Source organism: Brassica napus, chromosome C2 (assembly GCF_020379485.1).
Source record: "Brassica napus cultivar Da-Ae chromosome C2, Da-Ae, whole genome shotgun sequence".
NCBI lineage: Eukaryota > Viridiplantae > Streptophyta > Magnoliopsida > Brassicales > Brassicaceae > Brassica > Brassica napus.
The window spans coordinates 13578830-13599693 of record NC_063445.1 but is presented as its reverse complement, the minus strand read 5'-3'; the positions used below and the strand labels follow the sequence as shown (position 1 = coordinate 13599693).

The 20864-nt window shown below is 36.2% G+C and overlaps 3 protein-coding genes and 1 non-coding gene across 9 annotated transcripts; 1 reads left to right on the top strand and 3 right to left on the bottom strand.

Annotated features, from left to right (window-relative positions):
* LOC106380997 (probable aminotransferase ACS12) lies at positions 1 to 2254 on the bottom strand. 3 transcript variants are annotated; one of them, XM_022696017.2, is made up of 5 exons: positions 1704 to 2254; positions 1393 to 1533; positions 1139 to 1299; positions 188 to 1055; positions 1 to 90 (listed from the first exon to the last, which is right to left on the bottom strand). In XM_022696017.2, exons 1-4 carry the CDS (start codon positions 2052 to 2054, stop codon positions 206 to 208), a joined length of 1503 nt encoding a protein of 500 aa, XP_022551738.2. In that variant the 5' UTR covers positions 2055 to 2254; the 3' UTR covers positions 1 to 90; positions 188 to 205. The 3 variants fall into 3 exon arrangements, with proteins under 3 accessions (XP_022551738.2, XP_013676312.2, XP_013676313.2); XM_013820858.3 differs by having other exon boundaries at positions 1 to 1055; XM_013820859.3 differs by having other exon boundaries at positions 1 to 1055; positions 1402 to 1533.
* A 1098-nt stretch (positions 2255 to 3352) lies between these two features.
* Positions 3353 to 5192, bottom strand: LOC106380999 (cysteine and histidine-rich domain-containing protein RAR1). Of its 3 annotated transcripts, XM_013820860.3 has the most exons (6): positions 4938 to 5192; positions 4454 to 4456; positions 4282 to 4364; positions 4023 to 4177; positions 3694 to 3929; positions 3353 to 3603 (listed from the first exon to the last, which is right to left on the bottom strand). In XM_013820860.3, the coding sequence occupies exons 1-6, from the start codon at positions 5040 to 5042 to the stop codon at positions 3499 to 3501; spliced, it is 687 nt and encodes a 228-aa protein (XP_013676314.1). In that variant the 5' UTR covers positions 5043 to 5192; the 3' UTR covers positions 3353 to 3498. The 3 variants fall into 3 exon arrangements, with proteins under 3 accessions (XP_013676314.1, XP_022551737.1, XP_013676315.1); XM_022696016.2 differs by lacking the exon at positions 4454 to 4456 and having other exon boundaries at positions 4934 to 5177; XM_013820861.3 differs by lacking the exon at positions 4454 to 4456 and having other exon boundaries at positions 4938 to 5177.
* Positions 5193 to 10370: 5178 nt separating this feature from the next.
* LOC125582574 lies at positions 10371 to 10477 on the bottom strand. Its single transcript, XR_007320031.1, has one exon. It is a non-coding gene; the product is annotated as a small nucleolar RNA R71 (small nucleolar RNA).
* Positions 10478 to 17830: 7353 nt separating this feature from the next.
* Positions 17831 to 19839, top strand: LOC106379318 (transcription factor bHLH36-like). 2 transcript variants are annotated; one of them, XM_048747948.1, is made up of 3 exons: positions 17866 to 18458; positions 18675 to 19010; positions 19597 to 19839. In XM_048747948.1, exons 1-3 carry the CDS (start codon positions 18291 to 18293, stop codon positions 19657 to 19659), a joined length of 567 nt encoding a protein of 188 aa, XP_048603905.1. In that variant the 5' UTR covers positions 17866 to 18290; the 3' UTR covers positions 19660 to 19839. The 2 variants fall into 2 exon arrangements, with proteins under 2 accessions (XP_048603904.1, XP_048603905.1); XM_048747947.1 differs by lacking the exon at positions 19597 to 19839 and having other exon boundaries at positions 17831 to 18458; positions 18675 to 19557.
* The last annotated feature ends 1025 nt before the right edge of the window (positions 19840 to 20864 follow it).

Genomic DNA, 20864 nt, shown 5'->3' with positions numbered 1-20864 from the left:
TTGTCGCAAAGTTGTTCTCTTTTCATAGAAGTAGAAACTTGTTTTGGTACAAACAGAGCATGATGAGTTTGAATGCCAAACTCTTTTCTTCTGCAAACAATAAAGTTACATCTTCTAATTCATTCCCATCTTCCATACCTCTAAAGAACTAACTTGCGAAAAGAATGTGTAACAATGGCTTACTAACCCAAAATCTAACTCGGCCTCAAGATGTGGATGATTCAGCAAGCAGTTTGATCCGTTCCATGATCACTGGGATGTCTTCATCAGCCAAAGCCGTAAAACAGCACCTAAACCAACCCGGTTCTATACAATAACAAGCTGTTCCAGGAGTGGCATTAATCTTAGCAACACTCAGTAGCTTCTCAAACAACTCGAGCTCGCCTTTCTCGCTGTAAGACGTCAGTAAACTGCTCATGTCAACCCAACAATACAACCCACCACCACTCTCAGCACACGGAATCCCTAACTGCTTCAAACCTTCCACAAAGAGAAAATGCTTATCTCTGATCCTCTGCCTGTGGGCCGCCATGTATTCCTCGATAAACCTTGTATCCGACAGCAGAGAGATGAGTATCCTTTGGACTGGAACAGGCATAGAACAAAATCTCATCAGCTTCTTGGCCGCGCTTACAACGTCTTCATGAAAGGAATAGATGACTCCAGTTCTAAAACCGGGAAGAGAGAGGTCTTTGGACAAGCCGTAGATGATATGAACCCTACTCTTATCGAAATCCCCCGAGGCAGCTACCTCCGCCATGCTAACAAACTCCTTGTCCCCGTATACAGAACCGGCGAATATCTCGTCAGAGATGACGTGGATGTTCTTCTCCTGAGCAAAGCTCAAAATAGCGTGTAGAGTCTCTCTTGACAGTATGTTGCCAACAGGGTTTGAAGGGTTCGAAAAGAGGATGCCGGAAACCTTACTCCCTCGCTTTCTAGCTTGAGACAAGGATTGTTCAAGCGCGGAAACCGTTACAGTGAAATTGTCGGAGCTGCGACAGTGTACTGGTATAAGCTCGATTCCTGTCCTGAACTTAATATCTCTGTCAAAGCTGCAAAATTTAGTTTCTTTAGAGAAGAATCAAACACTTTCACCAGAGAGATAAACGGTTGAAAAGCATATGCTAAAAGTTACCCTGGATAATAAGGGGAGGGAATGAGAAAAGCGTTTCCATGATCAGCCAAGCAGAAGGCCAATACTTCGACAGCAGGAGTCCCACCAGCTGTGATCACCATGTTTGAAGGGTCAAAGGACACGTTGCCTCCCATTATTCGTGACATGAAATCAGCAAAAGCCTGCAAATATCAAAACATAAGATAAAGAAAGTAGAGCTCTCTCTCCTCTACACTACACAACAAGAAGCTTCTGATTCATATAACAACACATACCACTCTGACCTCTAGCAACCCTTCGAAAGGTTGATACATGGCGATGCTACTGACATCGAATCCACCATCAACATCAGATTGAATCATCAAAGACTCCATCAGATTATCAGACATCCATCTCTGAAGCAAGTCAAAGCACAGCTACAAAAACACAAACCAAATCATCTCAGATGAAACATTCGCCTCAATCTCCCAAATTTGTAAAGAACAAAATTATTAGGCCCTTCAAAATATCGAATTTTTTTTATAAAATCGTCTATTATCCCCAATTTTTTTATATTAAATAAGTCTTTTATCCCCCAAAATCTCACCGTGCTCTCAGCCAAACCAAGCTGGATAATCCCATCCCTATTAGTAACCCGATCGTACGGATCGGTCTTGACTCTCTCCAACCCTATATAGTACGGCGAATCGGGAGGCTTGGCGAGAGGAGCCGCTCTGGAGGAGACTCGAACACGTCCGATGGAGTTCCCTCGGGTGAAGAGGCTGGACCGAGACGAGGTCCTCGGTAACTCCGTCGAGTCGGAATCAGGAGGAGGAGGAGAACGGCGTCGTTTGAGGTAGAGCTGGAGGAAGTAGAAGAGGCAGCAAGGGATGAGAGAGCCGACGAAGAGGCCTCCGCGGCCTTGAACCACTCCCTGGAGAGGAACTATCAGCCTCATCGCCAAGTGCTCCGGCGTCAAAGAGATTCGAGCCGTTCGTTGAGGGTAACGAAGACGTGTCAAGTGTGAGCGTACTAAATTTCCTTTGGGAGTTGATATTAGTAAATTTTGTCTTTACTTGAGTACTCTTCATACAATTTGGAATAATTATTTTATCCGAATTTGGTTCAAGTATTTTATATATAAATTATTTAAATTTATCTAACTACCTCCCAGATATATATGTAAAAAAAAAGGATGAACATGATTTAAATCAATAATTTTTATCCGATTATAACCACGAGCATAAAGTACCAAAAAGTAGTTGAATTATCCAAAAATAAATAATGTTTCCATAGTTATTTTTGTAGTTTTCAATATGTAAATTAATAGTCAAAACCTTTTTTAACTGAAAACTAATCAGTGATTGTACATCGTATATTTTGATTATTTTCTTAGGCAATAAAACTATAGGCAAATCTTCAAAATAGCATATTTCTAAGTTTATATCACAAAAATAGAACTCAAAAACTAAAATGACCAAAATAGCACCTTTTTAAGTCTATCCTTTGAAAATTTTAATTTTTTTATTTTTTAAAATTTGAAATCTTATCCCCAAAACCTCATTTCTCAACTCTAAACCCTAAACCCTAAACTCTAAACCCTAAATCCTAAACCCTAAACCCTAAACCCTAAACTCTAAACCCTAAACCCTAAACCCTAAACCCTAAACCCTAAAATTTAAACCCTAAACCCTAAACTCTAAACCCTAAACCCTAAACCCCACCCTTTAACTCTAAACCCTAAGTTTGTGACTTTTGATAAAACATTAAGTGCTATTTTTGTGACTTTTGACCTTGAGTGCTAGTTTGGGAACATAAACTTGATTTAGTACTATTTTTGTCTTTTTCTCTAAAACTATTAACAATTATTCTTTTTTTTTTGTCAGCCTTTTAACAATTATTCAAATTAATGGAAATAAACTTACACAATATCTTCATCATTATACAAGAACCGTCAATCGTGAAAATTCATAATAATGTTGTTATACACAAATCCTCATAAAACAGATACACTTATCGGTTATAGAGTTGTACATATAATATTTTCACAATTTGTAACAGGTTAATAATTCAACTTAATTATTATAATTAAAAATAAATATATAAAAAAACTGGTTTGGAACTACTCATTTCAATTGGGGTTAAATCCAGAACCAATTCATTGGATGCAATAATTTAAGATCAGTTTGAGTATTTAATCTAGGTCCAATTCTTCGGATCATGATACTTTGCCAGTCCTAATCAAAATCACTTGAAGAGCATGCAAACATTTATCCATATCTTTATGGAAGGAAGCATTGAAAACAATACAATGAGCATTTTAACCATTACATATTATCTGTTATCGATGATATTGTTCCATAAGATGGTAATAATTCTTTTGAAAATCAATTGGAAACATATCAGACCGCTTGATCGGCGCTGCTGCTGCTGTGCCAACCTTTGGTACAAGGAGGTATCTCCATGAACTCGTCGAACTCTTTCACGTGAACATCGCAACACTTCCACTGCACAACAACAACAACAACAACAAACACAATCAAAAACAGTTTAAAGAGAAGAGTGTTCTGAGGAAAAGAAAGGTATTACAAACGCACCCCTCTCAGTCTGTCGTGGAAGACCGCAGGACCTGGATGATAGCTACAAGCAGTCTCGTGATTGTCTCTCTCCTTGAACGTTTTGCCACATCCTTTGTTTTTGCACACTTGCGGTTGATTAATGTCTATAACAACCTTTTTAACCGGAGCTGGGGCTAAGGACTCAGTCTTTTCTTCTTGAACTTGTACTGGTGTGTTCAGGGAATTCTGCATGGTCTGTTCTTTGGGCTGGGAGCCTGTGTGGTTAGGGACACAAGGTTAGAGATTTTGTTGGATTCACCAGTGTAAAGAGAAGATGGAAAACGGAGAGAGAGAGTGGAGATACCAACCATGGTCTGAGCAGAAGAAGCCTTGGCGGCATCTGGAGCAAGAGTCTTTTGTTGAAGCATTGGCATGTGGAGATGAAGTAGGAACCGTGACAGGCTGTCTTGGAGCCGGTTTGGCCAAAACTGGTTTCTCAGTTGTGTGTTTACCTGTCTTACATCTTTATTTGCAAGAAACAAACAAAAAGTATCAGTGTGTCTGCGATCAACCACAACACAAAGACGGCCATGAGGTTATTATATATGATGAGGATGTTATTGTTACCCAGGAATTTCCAAGAACAAAGTGAAATCGTGACTTCTTTGCTTGCAGCAGCTCCATTCTTTCATTCCGTCATGGAAAAAAGGCTGCACGTATGAATATTCTAGCTTTAACTCTCTGAGGAGATGAGTGTAACAAAATAATAACTAGTATTTGAAGAGTAAATTTGACTTACTCCCTGCTTGGTCAAAAACCAGCCGACAGCAAAAAGCCAAGCCAAGCCAGACCGGAAAAAAGTGTGGTAAATGAATATGTAAAGATACAATGAAATCTCCAAGCAAGCATAGATGAAGAGTTGTAAAGATGTATTCTATTGTTGGTACATCGCTAACAACAAGACCTACTTCTGTGAACAGTAGTTCTTATAGAAGGACTACATTATTTTGTTCTCTCTTTTTTTTTTAAAAAAGCATAATTTCTTGTTTGCTGGCCTCTCCAACTCTAGGTTTCATTGTCACCATGGTAGCTACCTTATATGTCACAATGGTGCCGGTGCTATTCAACTAAATTCAAAGGGATAATAAAAAATATACAAGCAATTGAAAAGTCTAATGTTTGGCAATTCGAGAGTTAAAAGCTAATGTTCTTACTAGACCTATATGATATGTAAATAAAAAAAAAACGAACTGAATCAATTAAAGGAGGGAAGAAGACCGTACAGAGGCATGAAACCGACAAGAACCGTCTGGATTGTCGTCATCGGTGAACATGGCGTTGCAGCCAATACGTTGGCACTGTAGCTTCGTTGCAGATCTTACTTCCATTATAGAGCGTCAAAGAGTACGTTGAGTGAGTGGAAAAACTCGAAGATCTGAGCAGCGCGAAACTGATTCTATGTATATCGGATTCAGATCGTCTCTGACCCTAAGAAGATTGGAGAAGCAATGCGCAGCGAAAGAGGAAGAAACGCTGTAATAGATATATTATGGGCCTGGAATGGGCTTTTGTGTTTTTCGGCTTTGGAACAATCTCGATTTTTTTTGACTTTCGTACAAGACTATGTTTTTTCTTCCGTGGCACAGTGGCCTAATAGTTCCACTTATTAGTGGCAGTTGCATTGCAGAATTCGAACCGTGGCTTGGTGAGATGGCAGCAGAGGTGGTGCAATCTGAATAACAAATTCAGTATTTTCTCTGTCATCTGAATACTTACGAAGAAAACAATTAATTAAAATTCAAAACCAATAGAAACAGACCAATAATAAAGTCAGTTTCTTTCTCCAAAGATATTTTTCTGATTTAATAATGTAAAAATATTTTCTGGTTTAATAATGTAAAAATATTTTCAAAATAGTAGAAAATAATATTTTGCATATTTTAAATTTGAATTTTTTTTTAAACCAGAGTGGATGAAAAGAAGTCCTATCCCTATTGTTAGGGTAAATCTATGCGGACTGTTTACGGAAACGAGAAGTAAACAATAATAAACAGGAACAAAGATCAAAACTAGTTTATTATTGATCAATAGAGCATGAAATACAATGTATTAGACAAACCCTAGTTCTATCCGCTGAACTCTATAGTCGAAGTCTAGAATAGCCTTCATTGTTCTAGGGTTTGGGTCTCTCGTACATAAGTTGTTTGTAGTCGGAAATTAGTAGAAATATTCCATTTAGCCGGAGGCATGAATTGACGCGGATCTGGAGCCGAGATTTGTTGAGGCAAGAATTGACAGGAGTCTGGAGTCGGGATTTGTCTAGCCAGGAATTGAAGGCCGGTGTTCTACTCGAAAGCAAGAATAATAACTTCTTGAATTATTTATTCTCAACAGTTTACCCCTTATCTTTTGATTTCATGGATGAAGTCGGGATATAACATATGGTTGACCAGAATCAATCTTTTTCAACAGGTCTATCATGAGTGTTAGGGTAAATTTATGCATGTACTTTGTTGGTACTACATAAACAGAAAGCAATAAACGAGCATGAACAAAGTTCAAAAGTAATGTTTTATTGATCAAGAGATTTGGAACTACAACAAGGTGGAAGATAAACCATAATTCTAGCCGGTTATCTCTAATTTGTTATTGCAGAATAGTCGACCCCTTTTCTAGGGTTTGGGTTCCTAAGATGATTTTGTTATTCTTCAAGTATGTGTTAAAAGGTCATAAGTGAAGCATGCATGGTGTTCTGTAAGGTGTGATTATCAAATCTTGTTGAAGCTAAGAATGAAATTTTACTGTATTAATCAAATTATCAGATGTTTCAGATATATTTTGTAGTTAATGTATATGTATCAAAAACTCACTCGGATATTTTTTTTTTCGTTTATATATGAACATCAATTTGCTTATGCTTTATTCTGTAGATTTATGTTAATTATTCAACTATATAACCATTAGTATGATGTTATTATGTAATTAGGTAGTTGAACAAAATAAATATATAGCATAGCATATTAAATTAGTATTTTGATATTTCCAAAGTTTATATTTTTTTGATGGGAAGAAATGCATGTTAGAAACGAATTGACAACTTATACATTTTTGTCCACTCCGAATCCCGCTCAAGAAAACATTCAGCATATTGAAGTTAACCTACTACAAAAATAGAAAATCAAATTACCAACTTCTGGATTGTACAATTTTAAATTGATTACTGTCGATTCTGAGGTTATTTGTTTAGCTAAATTTATAATTCTCTGCTATGTCGTTATTATTTTAGAATAATTCGTATCTTGTAGAAATGTATATTTTTCTACAATGTTTATTTCAAGGGAAGAAAATCCAAAAAACTATTCTTCATGAATGTGTTGTATATTTTCTCGATGACTTCCAAGAAAACAATTGATATTCTAAAAAAGATTTAAAGATAAAGACAAATGTAGAACCAGGACAACAAGTAACATATTTAAATTCAAATTCCGTATATCCTCCATAGTTTAGTCCATTCCTTTTTTATCCTCTTTGCTGTGCTTCTATCCTTCCAAATTCGCTGATATTGTCCATATGAGCCTTGACTTCAAAATTGTTGTTGGTGAGTAATAATATAAACTAATTTTATCAAAATAGTTCTAATCATTTTGTATTTGTTTAGTGACAATATTGATTTCAGATATTATCGGCATGTTAATTAGTTATACACCAATTCAATTTGTTGTGAATTCAGAAACAAAGGAAAATTATATTGCTTTTCGGAGCTTTTCTACCGAAGATGAGAGGTAAGTCACTCTCATTGTATACTCTACATATACATAGAATATAAATTGTCATAATATATTTTTTATATATAGTGAACGTAGAAATGAACTCCGAGCATTATATGACAATGTCGTTCAATTTTAGAGAGAAGGAGTTCGTTGTCAACAATCACTAGATGCTGAAATTTGTATTTGTTTTACCATTTTGGTATATTAATCAGTTTTCAAATGATATTTTTTATTTTATAGTTATTTGGTTAAATTACTAATAACCCTCATTAATATGACTTATTTGATTTACCTCCAAATATAATTATTCTTACAGGTTTCAATAAATACAACCCAGGGTCTAAAACGCGGCGAGTTGATCCGAGAACTCGGCGGTTAATCGCTTAGCGGTAGATCACCGTGGCGAGAAGGTGATAATCAGCAGGGTTAGACGGTGAGCCGTATTATGCCCGTGTTATCTGTGGAAGTGATCAAATCCCCGTTTAGTTTTGCCAAAATCGATTTGGTCAATTCAAGAAAAGCTTGTTAATCTCAGATTTTCAAGTTCGAAATCACAGGTTTTGTGTTAGATATGCCATATTTATGTAAAACCCACAAAAAAAAACATGTGAAATGGTGAAATCGAAGAGAAAAATGTAAACGACATATATTAGGTTACATGTTTCAGAGAAGACAGGTTGAAGATATGGATATAAATGTAATTTTTGTTCATTAAACTGAAAAAAAGAAAAAAAAAGGAAAAAAGAGACACCAGTGATATCTTGCATATTTACATTGTTTTAATTATCTTTTCTTGTGCACATTGGTCTTTTGGAATAACATTTACACATGTTTAGGTTGCATTTCCATGCATTAGTCCTTATCAGGTGTTGGAGAGAGTTTCATGATGAACTCTGTGCCCCAAGGAGTATTTTGATGCCCAAAGAATGTAGATGAGTCGTTGAAGGATCCTAGCGGCCAGGCGTAGCGGCAAAGGCTGGTCGCTACAGAAGATAGAGCTGAAAACCTGAGGCACCCAAGTACCGTAGCGGGAGTGTGTAGCGGGCTAGAGAGACCGCTAGTATTGAAGCGCCTTCTACAGCGGCCAGCCATAGCGATTTCACGAGGTCGCTATGCGTTTAAGACTTCTAAAATCTCCTAAGTATCCTAGCGGCCACACGTGGCGGGCTGGAGAGACCGCTAGAATTGAAGCGCCTTCTACAGCGGCCAGCCATAGCGATTTCACGAGGTCGCTATGCGTTCAAGTATCCTAGCGGCCACACGTAGCGGGCAAGACAAGTCGCTATAGTCGTAGCAACCTCCGGTAGCAACCTTTTCTAGTCACTACGGAGAAAAATATCTATGTTTTTGTGGGTCAAACCAGGCTTGTTGGGTTGGCCCAGCTCGAGTTTTAGTCTTTTATAAATACTTTTTAGACCAAAATTTGGGGGGTTCTTGTTATCTATCTAATCAAAAGCCACTTTTGGGAAAAAGATCTAATATTGATCATAATTTCTTATCTTTGCTTGATTATCTTGCTCTCTAATCATGTTTAACCTTGAATCATCCATGGTTTTGGGGTTATTCATGTCTATTAGTGAGTAGACTAATCTTGGATTCATGGGCTAGGGTGATTAAGTGTTATTAGAGAAGATCTAGGGTGTTTAGTGTTAGATTTATTTGTTTCCTTGCTTGTTGAGGGTTCTCAGTGTTATTTTAGTCTTGATCATACTAAAATAGATCTCAAGGCATTTCCTGCCCACAAGGTGTATGATGAAATGCCTGAACCAACTCTTCAATGCTTTTAGCTTGCTTTACCTAAGAGATTAGTTGCTAAAGGAGTTAAGATTGCTATTGGACTTGTTCTCCATGTTTGCTTTAGTAACATTCAACCTAAGAGATTAGATGCTTGAGTTGCTTTACCAAAAGAACATTCATCTAGAGATAGAGCTTGTTTAGCTTAGTGTCTAGGCATAAGGAAAATGTTTGATTGATACCTTGCCACCCTTAAATTGGATCTACATCACCTGAGATCAAATGTCTAGCCCCATGAGTCCTCTTGCTTCATATTGAGAAAGAAAGATCATTACTTTATTGCATTAGCTTATTAGTTCTTAGTTCATACCATCTTTAAAACCAGATTGCACTTAGCTTAAGCATGAACTTGCATTCCCTTTGCTTTAGAATCACCTAGGATTGGTTCGACAATCTTTTATACTACATTGATTTGATCTTGGACCCTTGAAAAGTTCTGCATCAAATTGGCGCCGTTGCCAAGTTCTAGGTTGATCGTGACATTGGGATTTAGTCACTTTTTCTTTTATTTTGTTATTGGTTCTCCTTCTTCCTCTCCCTTTGCATTTCAGGTGTATGAACTTGAGGAGCAGAGGTTCATCAAGCCTAGTTCCAAGAGTTGAAGACATTAGAGCACTTGAGAGGGAGATTGCAAGACAGAGAAGAGAAGTAGAGCATCAGGCTCACTTGCAAAGGTTGGAGTTTGATATGGAGAATCTGCCTCAAGATGGTGATGCCCTAGGGGGCATTGATCCAAGAGCTGATCATCTTAGACCACAGCACCAGCCACAACATCCACCGCGCCAAGCTTGTGTCATTGGAGCCTATGATCAACCTCATATTAATGGTCATAAGTTAGGAATCAGAGCACCAGCTGTGGAGAACAACAACTTTGAGATCAAGTCAGGACTGCTTAACACCATAGAGAACAACAAGTATCATGGCCTTGCTGCTGAAGATCCTTTTGATCACTTGTACAAGTTTGATAAATATTGTGGCTTGTCCAAGACCAATGGTGTTTCTGAAGATGCATTCAAGTTGAAGTTGTTCCTTTTTTCTTTGGGAGACAAAGCACATCAATGGGAGAAGGCTCTTCCAAGTGACTCTATCACAACTTGGAATGAGTGCAAGAGGGCATTCCTAGAGAAGTTCTTCTCTACCTCAAGGACAGCCAAGATCAGGAATGAGATCTCTATCTTTCAGCAGAAGAACCTAGAGGGATTTAGTGAAGCATGGGAGAGGTTCAAGGGCTATTGGTCTCAATGCCCACATCATGGCTTCACCAAGGAGAGTTTGCTTAGCACCTTCTATAGAGGAGCTCTACCACAATGCAGAAACATGTTTGATACTCCCAGCAATGGTTTCTTTTTGGGAAGAACTGAGGAAGAGGCAGAAGAACTGGTAGAGAACATGGCCAAGAGTGACTCAGTCTACAGTGAGGAGCATGATAGGGTCAACAGAAGTGATGATCAGCAGACAAAGAAAGAGATCAAGTCCTTACAAGACAAGATGAATTTGCTTCTTTCCAACCAAGCTAAACAGGAGCAGATGAACTTTGTGGGTGGTCCTAGTCAAGAGGTTCCTCCTAAGGTCAATGAGGTTGATGGTTTAGAAGGCCAAGAGGAGTTGTGCTTCATCAATGCTAATGACACATGGTACAGGAAAAAGCCCAATTTTCAGTACCAAAACAACTATCAGCAAAGGCCTTACTACAACAATCAGCAAGGAGGTTACCAAGCCAAACAAAACTATCCTCAAGCCAACCGGTCTCCTCAGACTCAAGGAAACTCTTCTAAAGCTCAAGCTCCAGATTCAAGTGTGGATTCTATGTTCAAGCAACTCTTGGAATTTCAGGCCAGAAATGGGAAGACCATGATTTATGAGTTCAAGAACATCCATGCAAAGATTGATGAGAACTATTATGACCTCAACAACAAGTACATGCAACTTGCCTCTCATCCCAAGGTTTTGGAGAGTCAAGTTGCTTCCATGCCTTCATCCTCCAAGCAGCCAATGAGGTCTCTACCAGGGAAACCAGAAAAGAACCCCAAGGAATCTTGCAATGTTGTCTTCTCTACTACTTCTCCAGAGATTGAGCTGAGTGATCATGAGAAAAATGAGGATGAGATTGAAAGACTGGTATTTGGAACTGAGTTTGGGGAAGTTGAGAGATTTGTTGTGGCCACAGCTGAAGCACAGATTGTGAAGGACGCTGTCAGGAAGGTTGAAGCAACGAATCTGCAAAGAGCTGAGCACAAGGCTAAGAATCAAGTTGAGAAGAGAGCTGACAACAAGCTGAAAGAGGTTAAGCTAAAGGAAGCCACTGAGGTTGAGCTATCACCCTATGATAAGCTCCCTTTCCCCCAAAGAGTTTTCACCAAAGAGTTTTCACCAAAGCTCAGAAGAAGGTGCTCTCCAAGTTCAGGAAAGATCTTAGTGATGTTGGGGCCAGGCTTCCAGAAATCTCAGGTATGCGTGAAGCCCATGTCAAGATGATGCTCATCAAGGACATTCTAGACCACCAAGCTGAAGTGGTCGAGCTTTTGGACATCTCCATTCTGAAGATTGATCCACCAATCCCTCCAAAATTCCTCCCTAAGCTTGAGTTTGAAGGGATGTTCACCTTGCCTTGCTACCTTGGTAAGCTCACTTTTGATGATGCTCTTGTTGATTCTGGTGCAAGTGTGAATGTGATCTCAATGGAGATGATGAAGAGTCTAGGGATTGAGAGCATGGAGCCAAACACATCTTCTCTACAGTTTGGAGATTCCTCTTCTACAACCCCTATTGGTCTCATCAAGGACTTCCCTTTGAAGATTGGAGCATGCACCATTCCTATAGACCTCACTGTTGTGAAGATGGCTACTGAGAAGAGAGTCTCATTGATCCTTGGCACTCCATTCCTCACAACAGTGGGAGCTTGCATAGACTTTGCCAACAAGAAGGTACACTCCTAAATGTGAACAAAGCTGTCTCCTATCCACTACAATCCCCAAAGATGAAAGCTGAGTATTGTGGAACAATCACTTGTGGAGCATCCTCCATTGAGAAGACCAAGGCTGAAGGGGTTGGTATTGAGAAAGAATGTCTTGATGGAAAGTTCTCTAAAGAGTTGTGTGATGAGCACTTGGAAAGTGCTAAAAGGGAGGAGGTGAGTAGAGCGACAAAGGCTGCTCATGACAAGAACAAGATTGTGAAAGAACCTCATCCTACACCTTTTGATAAGACTCCTCACACTCTCACTCTTCACCCAATGAAGCTTAAGGATGGGGCCATTGAGTACAAAATCAAGTGCAAGGGAAGGTCTAGGCCATTTTCAAGTGCAAGGGCCATCATCACTCTTCAGCTCCAGAATGATCCAATCAAGCTTCAAGAGCTTCTCTCTCATATCCTCACCATCACTCTTGAAACCGGGAAGGATCCTCCTCCTCCACTCTCCGCTTGAGGTACCACTCAAACCTTTCCACTGTATATACCAGTTTATCTTTGCATATTGCTTTCCTTTGGGTATCTCTCCCTTACTCACACAGAGACTGTGTGATTTAAGTATGGGGGAGGTACCAAGTATTTGACCATGTTTGCTTTGATGAATTTGAGTCTCATGCATTGTGAATACATATATGCATAGAAAAACCAAAAAAAAAAAAATTAAAATTTTTGAACATGTAGTTGCATTACTTGCATTCTTAGGATTGAGTCTAGAGCATATAGGATGCATTCACATGCATATGGAGCAGCTGATTGATATTGCCTTGTATAGAACACTGGTTTTCACTGAATTTGACACCCTAGTTAAACATATCAAGTAGCTTAAGCATCTTTTGAAAGACTTGCATGCTTCGAGCCTTGAAAACTCTTCTTGAAACTTGTTTGCTTGCTTGATATTGACATTGTTCTTAAGATCAGCTCCAATCTGAACTTGGTTTAAATGAACTTAATCTCTCTTCCATATGGGCATTTGCATACTTGATCATGGGTCTCATACACATTTGGGTTATCTTTCCCCATTGTACCACTCTTTGTTAACCCAAATGACACTTCCTTACCCTTGAACCCTGGCCATTCTTTGAAGCCTACATTGAATTGCATGAGTGAGGCCTTTTTTGATAGCTTGTCATGTGCAAAATCTTGAGAGTATTGGAGGTGACATAGATTTATTCTCATCTCTTGCTAGCATAATGAGCTAGCATTTGAGGATGGTGAGAGGGTTTTATGTGTTCTAAATGTCAATATCTTGGGTTTGGGGAGTGAGAAAGATGAGAGAGATGAGTAAAAAGGGTATCAATAGTAAAGGAAACTCTAGGGACAAAAAGAAAGTATGAAGCTCTAGATTATGCAACAAAGAACCTTCCCCCTTATAAAAAAAAAAGAGAAAAAAAAAGAGAAAGAAAAGTTGGGGAAGGAAATGAAAAAGAGTTAGAGCTTGTAAAAAGTGAATAAAAGTCCCTAGTTAGTTGAGTCCAAAGAAAAAGAGAGTTGTCCATTGGGTGAGTGATGTGAGGGGTTTATTTTGCTTTTGAGATGATGATAAAAGGGTAGAACTTGTTGTCACTTATATAAAGGGTAGAATGATGAGAATGAATCTATGTATGCATGAGTTGCTTCTAATCTTAGATAAATTTTGCATAATGATCAAGCTCCTTGTTTCGAGTGATAACCACCTTTAAATGAAAACATTTGAACCCCTCTCTTCATTCATATTAGACCATGCTTAACTAGCCAAATGATTGAGATCATGTGTCCATTTGTGAGAATTCACCTTGTGTGTGTGTGTGAATCAATGTGAGAGATGGTTGAAGGAACTTGTTGGTGATGAGTATTGCAACTTGAGTAGAGGCAAAAGAATATGGATAGGCCTAGAGAAGCTAGAGTATAATAAAGAAGATGCTCATGCTATTTGCTATGTTTCTTTAGGATGTTAAGTTGAGTGCTAGGAAGTGTTACTTTTGGCTATGAGTTCCCACCTTCAAACCTCTTTTCCTTATGAGTTCTTGCAAAGTCACTTGAGGATAAGTAAAGAACAAGTTTGGGGGAGTTGATATCTTGCATATTTACATCGTTTTAATTATCCTTTCTTGTGTACATTGGTCTTTTGGAATAGCATTTACACATGTTTAGGTTGCATTTCCATGCATTAGTCCTTATCAGGTGTTGGAGAGAGTTTCATGATGAACTCTGTGCCCCAAGGAGTGTTTTGATGCCCAAAGAATGTAGATGATTCGTTGAAGGATCCTAGCGGCCAGACGTAGCGGCAAAGGCTGGTCGCTACAGAAGATAGAGCTGAAAACCTGAGGCACCCAAGTACCGTAGCGGGAGTGTGTAGCGGGCTAGAGAGACCGCTAGTATTGAAGCGCCTTCTACAGCGGCCAGCCATAGCGATTTCACGAGGTCTCTATGCGTTTAAGACTTCTAAAATCTCCTAAGTATCCTAGCGGCCACACGTAGCGGGCTGGAGAGACCGCTAGAATTGAAGTGCCTTCTACAGCGGCCAGCCATAGCGATTTCACGAGGTCGCTATGCATTCAAGTATCCTAGCGGCCACACGTAGCGGGCAAGACAAGTCGCTATAGTCGTAGCAACCTCCGGTAGCGACCTTTTCTAGTCACTACGGAGAAAAATATCTATGTTTTTGTGGGTCAAACCAGGCTTGTTGGGTTGGCCCAGCTCGAGTTTTAGTCTTCTATAAATACTTTTTAGACCAAAATTTGGGGGGTTCTTGTTATCTATCTAATCAAAAGCCACTTTTGGGAAAAAGATATAATCTTGATCATAATTTATTATCTTTGCTTGATTATCTTGCTCTTTAATCATGTTTAACCTTGAATCATTCATGGTTTTGGGGTTATTCATGTCTATTAGTGAGTAGACTAATCTTGGATTCATGGGCTAAGGTGATTAAGGGTGATTAGAGAAAATCTAGGGTGTTTAGTGTTAGATTTACTTGTTTCCTTGCTTGTTGAGGGTTCTCAATGTTATTTTAGTCTTGATCATACTAAAATAGATCTCTAGGCATTTTCTGCTCACAAGGTGTATGATGAAATGCCTGAACCAACTCTTCAAAGCTTTTAGCTTGCTTTACCTAAGAGATTAGTTGCTAAAAGAGTTAAGATTGCTATTGGACTTGTTCTCCATGTTTGCTTTAGTAACATTCAACCTAAGAGATTAGTTGCTTGAGTTGCTTTACCAAAAGAACATTCATCTAGAGATAGAGCTTGTTTAGCTTAGTGTCTAGGCATAAGGAAAGTGTTTGATTGATACCTTGCCACCCTTAGATTGGATCTACATCACCCGAGATCAAATGGCTAGCCCCATGAGTCATCTTGCTTCATATTGAGAAAGAAAGATCATTACTTTATTGCATTAGCTTATTAGTTCTTAGTTCATACCATCTTTAAAACCGGATTGCACTTAGCTTAAGCATGAACTTGCATTCCCTTTGCTTTAGAATCACTTAGGATTGGTTCGACAATTTTTTATACTACATTGATTTGATCTTGGACCCTTGAAAAGTCCTGCATCAACCAGACACGTTATCCCCTTCGATCTTAGGGGCAGCAAGAAAGTTTTAGTACACAGACCACCAAACCAGTTGCAACATTAAGGCAAATTCACCATATATAAAATATATATATCTCTCATTTATAGATAAAACAACAACAAAAATCCTCGATTAATCCCCGTAAAATCTCCGATTATTCGATTCGGCGCTAGGCCCAAATCAAGCGCACGCATCACGCCTAGCGCAATTTTGAACATGGAATACAACCATGTATTGTGGACCCCTAATGTGCTTGAAGATAATGAGTTACAGTGATGTTATATACTCTTTCCGTTTTTTAATATAAGTCGTTTTAGAATTGTGCACATAGATTAATAAAATTATTAATTTTTTATATTTTCTAAAAAAAAATCATTAATTATTTACCTAACCACAAATCAACCAATAATAAAATAGAAGGTATATTATCATTGGTCATATAACCTTAAATGTTAATACATTTTATATAGAAAAGTGAAAACGTCATATAAATTGGAACATAAAAATTTCTCTAAAACTATTTATATTAAAAAAGAGAGGGAATACTTTTTAGTTAACTATATAACAAAAACATATTATTTAATGTATTTAATTATTGAATTTAAGATCAGGTTCTTCTTGGCAATTGAATCAGCTGAACACTCCTCAGACTGAAGTGATGTGGTGTTGGAAATGAAAATATCGTCTATGTTATCTTGAATTTTTCTTTATTTAAGTATGATTAACCAATAATTTAGTGCTTTTAATGAAACTATAATGCGATGATATTTTTGATATATTTCTTTTTAGACCAAGTTTTATATGACTGTTTAATACTATATACTAGGTTAACATGCGCCTTACACGGAAACGAACATTATATATACTATTTTATGTATTATATGTTCTTTTACATATTTATAAAATAATAAATATATATTGAATAATTAAAAAATTAATAATTATTATATATATAATTAAATTGATGTGAACACACAAATAATTTCATAAATCCAAACAATTATTTTTTCTATTTTATATTGTGTATAATTAAATTTAAATGACGTTAACATATATATATTATGTATTTTTAGTATTGATATATATTAAATGATGTTTTCTACTCATATGGTTATTTTATCATTTGTATTTTTTATAACAAAAACTTTAAATAACTGATAAAAAAATTTTCGTTGTGTGATTAATAGTTTTAGTAATTTTTAAAAAAATTCAAAGCTAAGTTTAAAATTTAAATATCAAATTATCAATATTTGTTCAATAACTTTTACCAAAATATTTGTTAAAATAAAATTTCAAAATTAAAATATTTATATATTTTAGATGGTATGCAATTTAATTTTAATATATATATATATATATATATATATATCTTTTACACTTAATATTTATTAAATGAGATTTCTTACTTATATGATTTTGTAATCATTTATATTTTATCATAACAAAAACTTTTGAACCATGGATCGCAAAAAATTGAATGTGAGAATTTTAACAGTTTTAGTAATTTATAGTCGTTTAAAAAAATTAAAATATAACATATACACAAAAAATTAAATTTTTATTATATGGTTAATGTAGTTGTTTAATTTATTTCATTAATTTAAAGTAAACAAATATGATAGATAATACACTAATTTTTATCAAATCTTTATTATTCAAAATCATTAATTTTCATATATATATTTTAGCCACATTTGACAATTCCGTAATTTTATTTAAAGAAAGAATTAAAAACATTAATAACGAATTTATGGTTAATTTAATAAAAAGTTTATTATATATTTAGAAGGACCAACAAATTTTTTTAAAGATTCTAAGATTAATTGTGGTGATGACAAGTGGCTACCTCAAATGTTGTAATGTTTCTCTTTTAATATACAGGGGATAAACATGAACAAATGATTACATAAATATATATGATATGTTAGCATAGAGAATACAATTGATCCTAAATCATAGAAATGTAACTATCAATATAAGAATCATATTAATGTTGCACATGCCCGCACCGTCCACCTAGTTTTATTATAAAAATATTTACTTATATTATTCATTTTAAATCATCAAAAATAAAATCACTGCAAAACAAGTTAAAATAAATCCAAGTCATTCAGAATTCTCAAAATTTTAACCCACCTTATATAAATAAATAAAATAAATCATACGAAAAAATTTAAAAATAAATTTTAAATAAACTTAAAATATATAAATTATGTATAAATTTTAAATAAACCAAAAATAAATCTCGGACAGCGCGGATCTAGTTTTAAATTATTTTCCGTCATTTTTGTGATACGTCTAACTAACGTATCTTCATCTCCATTAAAATAATTTTGTCTGACAAATCTTTTTATTTAATTATTTGCTCAATCCTCAAGACTGCAATAATTTTCAACTTTACATCAAAGCCCTGAGCTGTTTCTTCTAAAAGACTAAGATCAAACCAAGATCACAAAATCCTTAGGAGATCAGATCTTGCTGTCTCAGCATCATCATTAGGAGAGAATCTCTTAAAGAAATATAATACAACTAGTTAAGAGCATCAAAGCTTTTTGATGGACGATTGTCGGGAGAAAAGAAGACGCTGTACGAAACTAAGAGTAAGTACTGATAACAACGACATGGAGAAGATGATGCATAGAGAAATTGAGAGACAGAGAAGACAAGAAATGGCTTCTCTTTATGCTTCTCTTCGTTCTCTTCTCCCTCTTCATTTCATTCAGGTCACTCCCTAATTCCTAAAACCCTAATCTTAATTTTGATTTTTGATGACTCCTTTACATCTTATAATACACAGTCTTTGTCATTTGACTTGTCTACCGTGTAAGAAAATGAAAAGGGATCATAGCAGGTGTTTTGACTTTGTGTTTCTCTTACAAGATTACTTAGATCTAAGCTCTCTTGTCGCTTGTCTTGTCTTGATATTTTACATTCTGTAGGGTAAGCGTTCGACGTCAGATCAAGTGAATGAAGCGGTTAACTACATAACGTATTTAGAGAAGAAGATCAAGGAGCTGAGTTTGAGGAGGGATGAGCTGATGTTACTGTCTAGAGGAACCCGCTTGGATGATTCGAAGGATGAGATGGAGACAATGAATCATGTGGTGGTTCGTCAGTGTTTGGTGGGTGTGGAAATAGTGTTTAGCAGTCGCTCCTGCCGTGGCCAACCGCGGCTTTCGAGTGTTCTTCAAGTTCTTAGTGAAAATGGTCTCTGCCTTCTTAACTCCACCTCCTCTATTGTTGATGATAGACTGATTTACACTCTACAAGCTGAGGTAAAGTTATCTTACTCCTATATAACTTCAGCTATGCCGTTTTGCGTTTGCATTTACATGTTACAATATATATAATTTTCAACTTGCTACTAAAACATAGCAATTTTTAGTTTTCATTTAATACTTTTACAAAATGAAAGAAAAGTTTTTTTTTTATGTTTTCCGTTTTGTATTTAGTTAATATTATTACTTTCATTAAAAACTACATGTTATGGGTTCCTTTATTTAAAGATTTAACACAATTTTATAACATGTCAACTGAAACACAGAGAATATTTTTTGAAGTCCTAGTAATCAGAAGTTGTTAAAACGCTAGTGTAAATATATATAGATATCCAGATTGATATGCATGAGATTCAAGAATATACTATCTTACGTATCCAATATGTGTAAGAGATTAATCATAACTACTGCGGTCATATTTATTTCAAGAATACGTTTACACATTTCACATGTGGGTAACAGTCTTTCGGCCGCACTTTTTTATGTAATATAAATCCCAGCCTTTGTATACGAGCATACGACACTATGCATAAAGTTTATGATATGTTCTAGGGTACAATAATATGGCTAGTTTTGTTTGCAGGTCAACGATTCGAACTTGATTGACTTATCAGAACTGGAAGAGAGATTAACCAGAATGAAGTAAATGGTTTTTACTGTTTGTTAAATGATATTCTGAGTGATGTACATGGTTGTTGAGTTGGTTTCTCTTAACTTGTCAAGCAACAACTAATATAAATTACGTGGTTAGTTTATTTGTACTTGTATTGTTGTGTTGTGTTCACTTTGCATCTATTTGACAATATGTATGTATTTATCTTCTTCTTCTTTTCTCAAATGTAAATATCATTTCATAAATGAAGTTAAGATGTAATCATCAAATATAAGACATTTAGATATCCATTGCAAAAAAGGTAAAAAAAAACATGGAAGCAAAAACAATGGATATCTTAACCATTTTTCTTGAGAGCGAACATGACTAATAGTAGCGCTACAATCTTGAATAATTTGAGTTGGAGGTTGAACCGAGCCAGGCAAAAAAATGGAAGAGCCCCGAAGACAATCGAATGAGGTACACAACGCTAACAAGAAATTGATTCATCTGGCTTCATGAACGACTCGCTATTCCTCAAAAGAGTAGAAACAAGCCTGCTCAAGGACTGTCTTCCTTAGGTCAGAGCTGGGAAAACGATTTGAACTAAGTTCCCACAAACGACAAGATAACACTAACCACATCAGCTAAATAGTGCTCAACTTGTTCAACCACACTTGTCCACTAAACCGGTAAAGAGCAAGGAACAACATCACCATTTCCGGGCCTTACCCCTCTTTTTAGGAGCAAAGTGAAACCCGACGATCGATAAAGAAAGCGAAGAACCTCCACTACTGATAGCAGTTAAACCTGGAATCAAACTCAGACCAACAAGCAACGCCAAATATGGAGCAAAAGAGCGGGAATGAGCTTTTCATGAATTTATCTATTCTATGTGGATCACGTGTAATTAGGTCCCTTAGAGTATGATTATTTATAAGACGTCTCTTAGCTTTTTTAGTTAAAGAGTAAGAGACGTATTTTATATTACGCTAAAAACTCCAACCTAAGAGACCCGCATTAATCATGCTCTTGGTTGTTTCTATGATCGACATCACATTCTTTGTACTGCTCTCTTTTGTTTTTTACTATTTCTAAGTTTATATGATATGAATCATATTATTTAAATCATATTATTTAAATTGTATAAGTCAGATTGATTCAAAATTAAAATTACAAATATTTATATGACATGATCCAAATTGTATGTTAGATTATTTTTTTTAAAATTTGGATTTATTCATTAAGATCAAAATTAC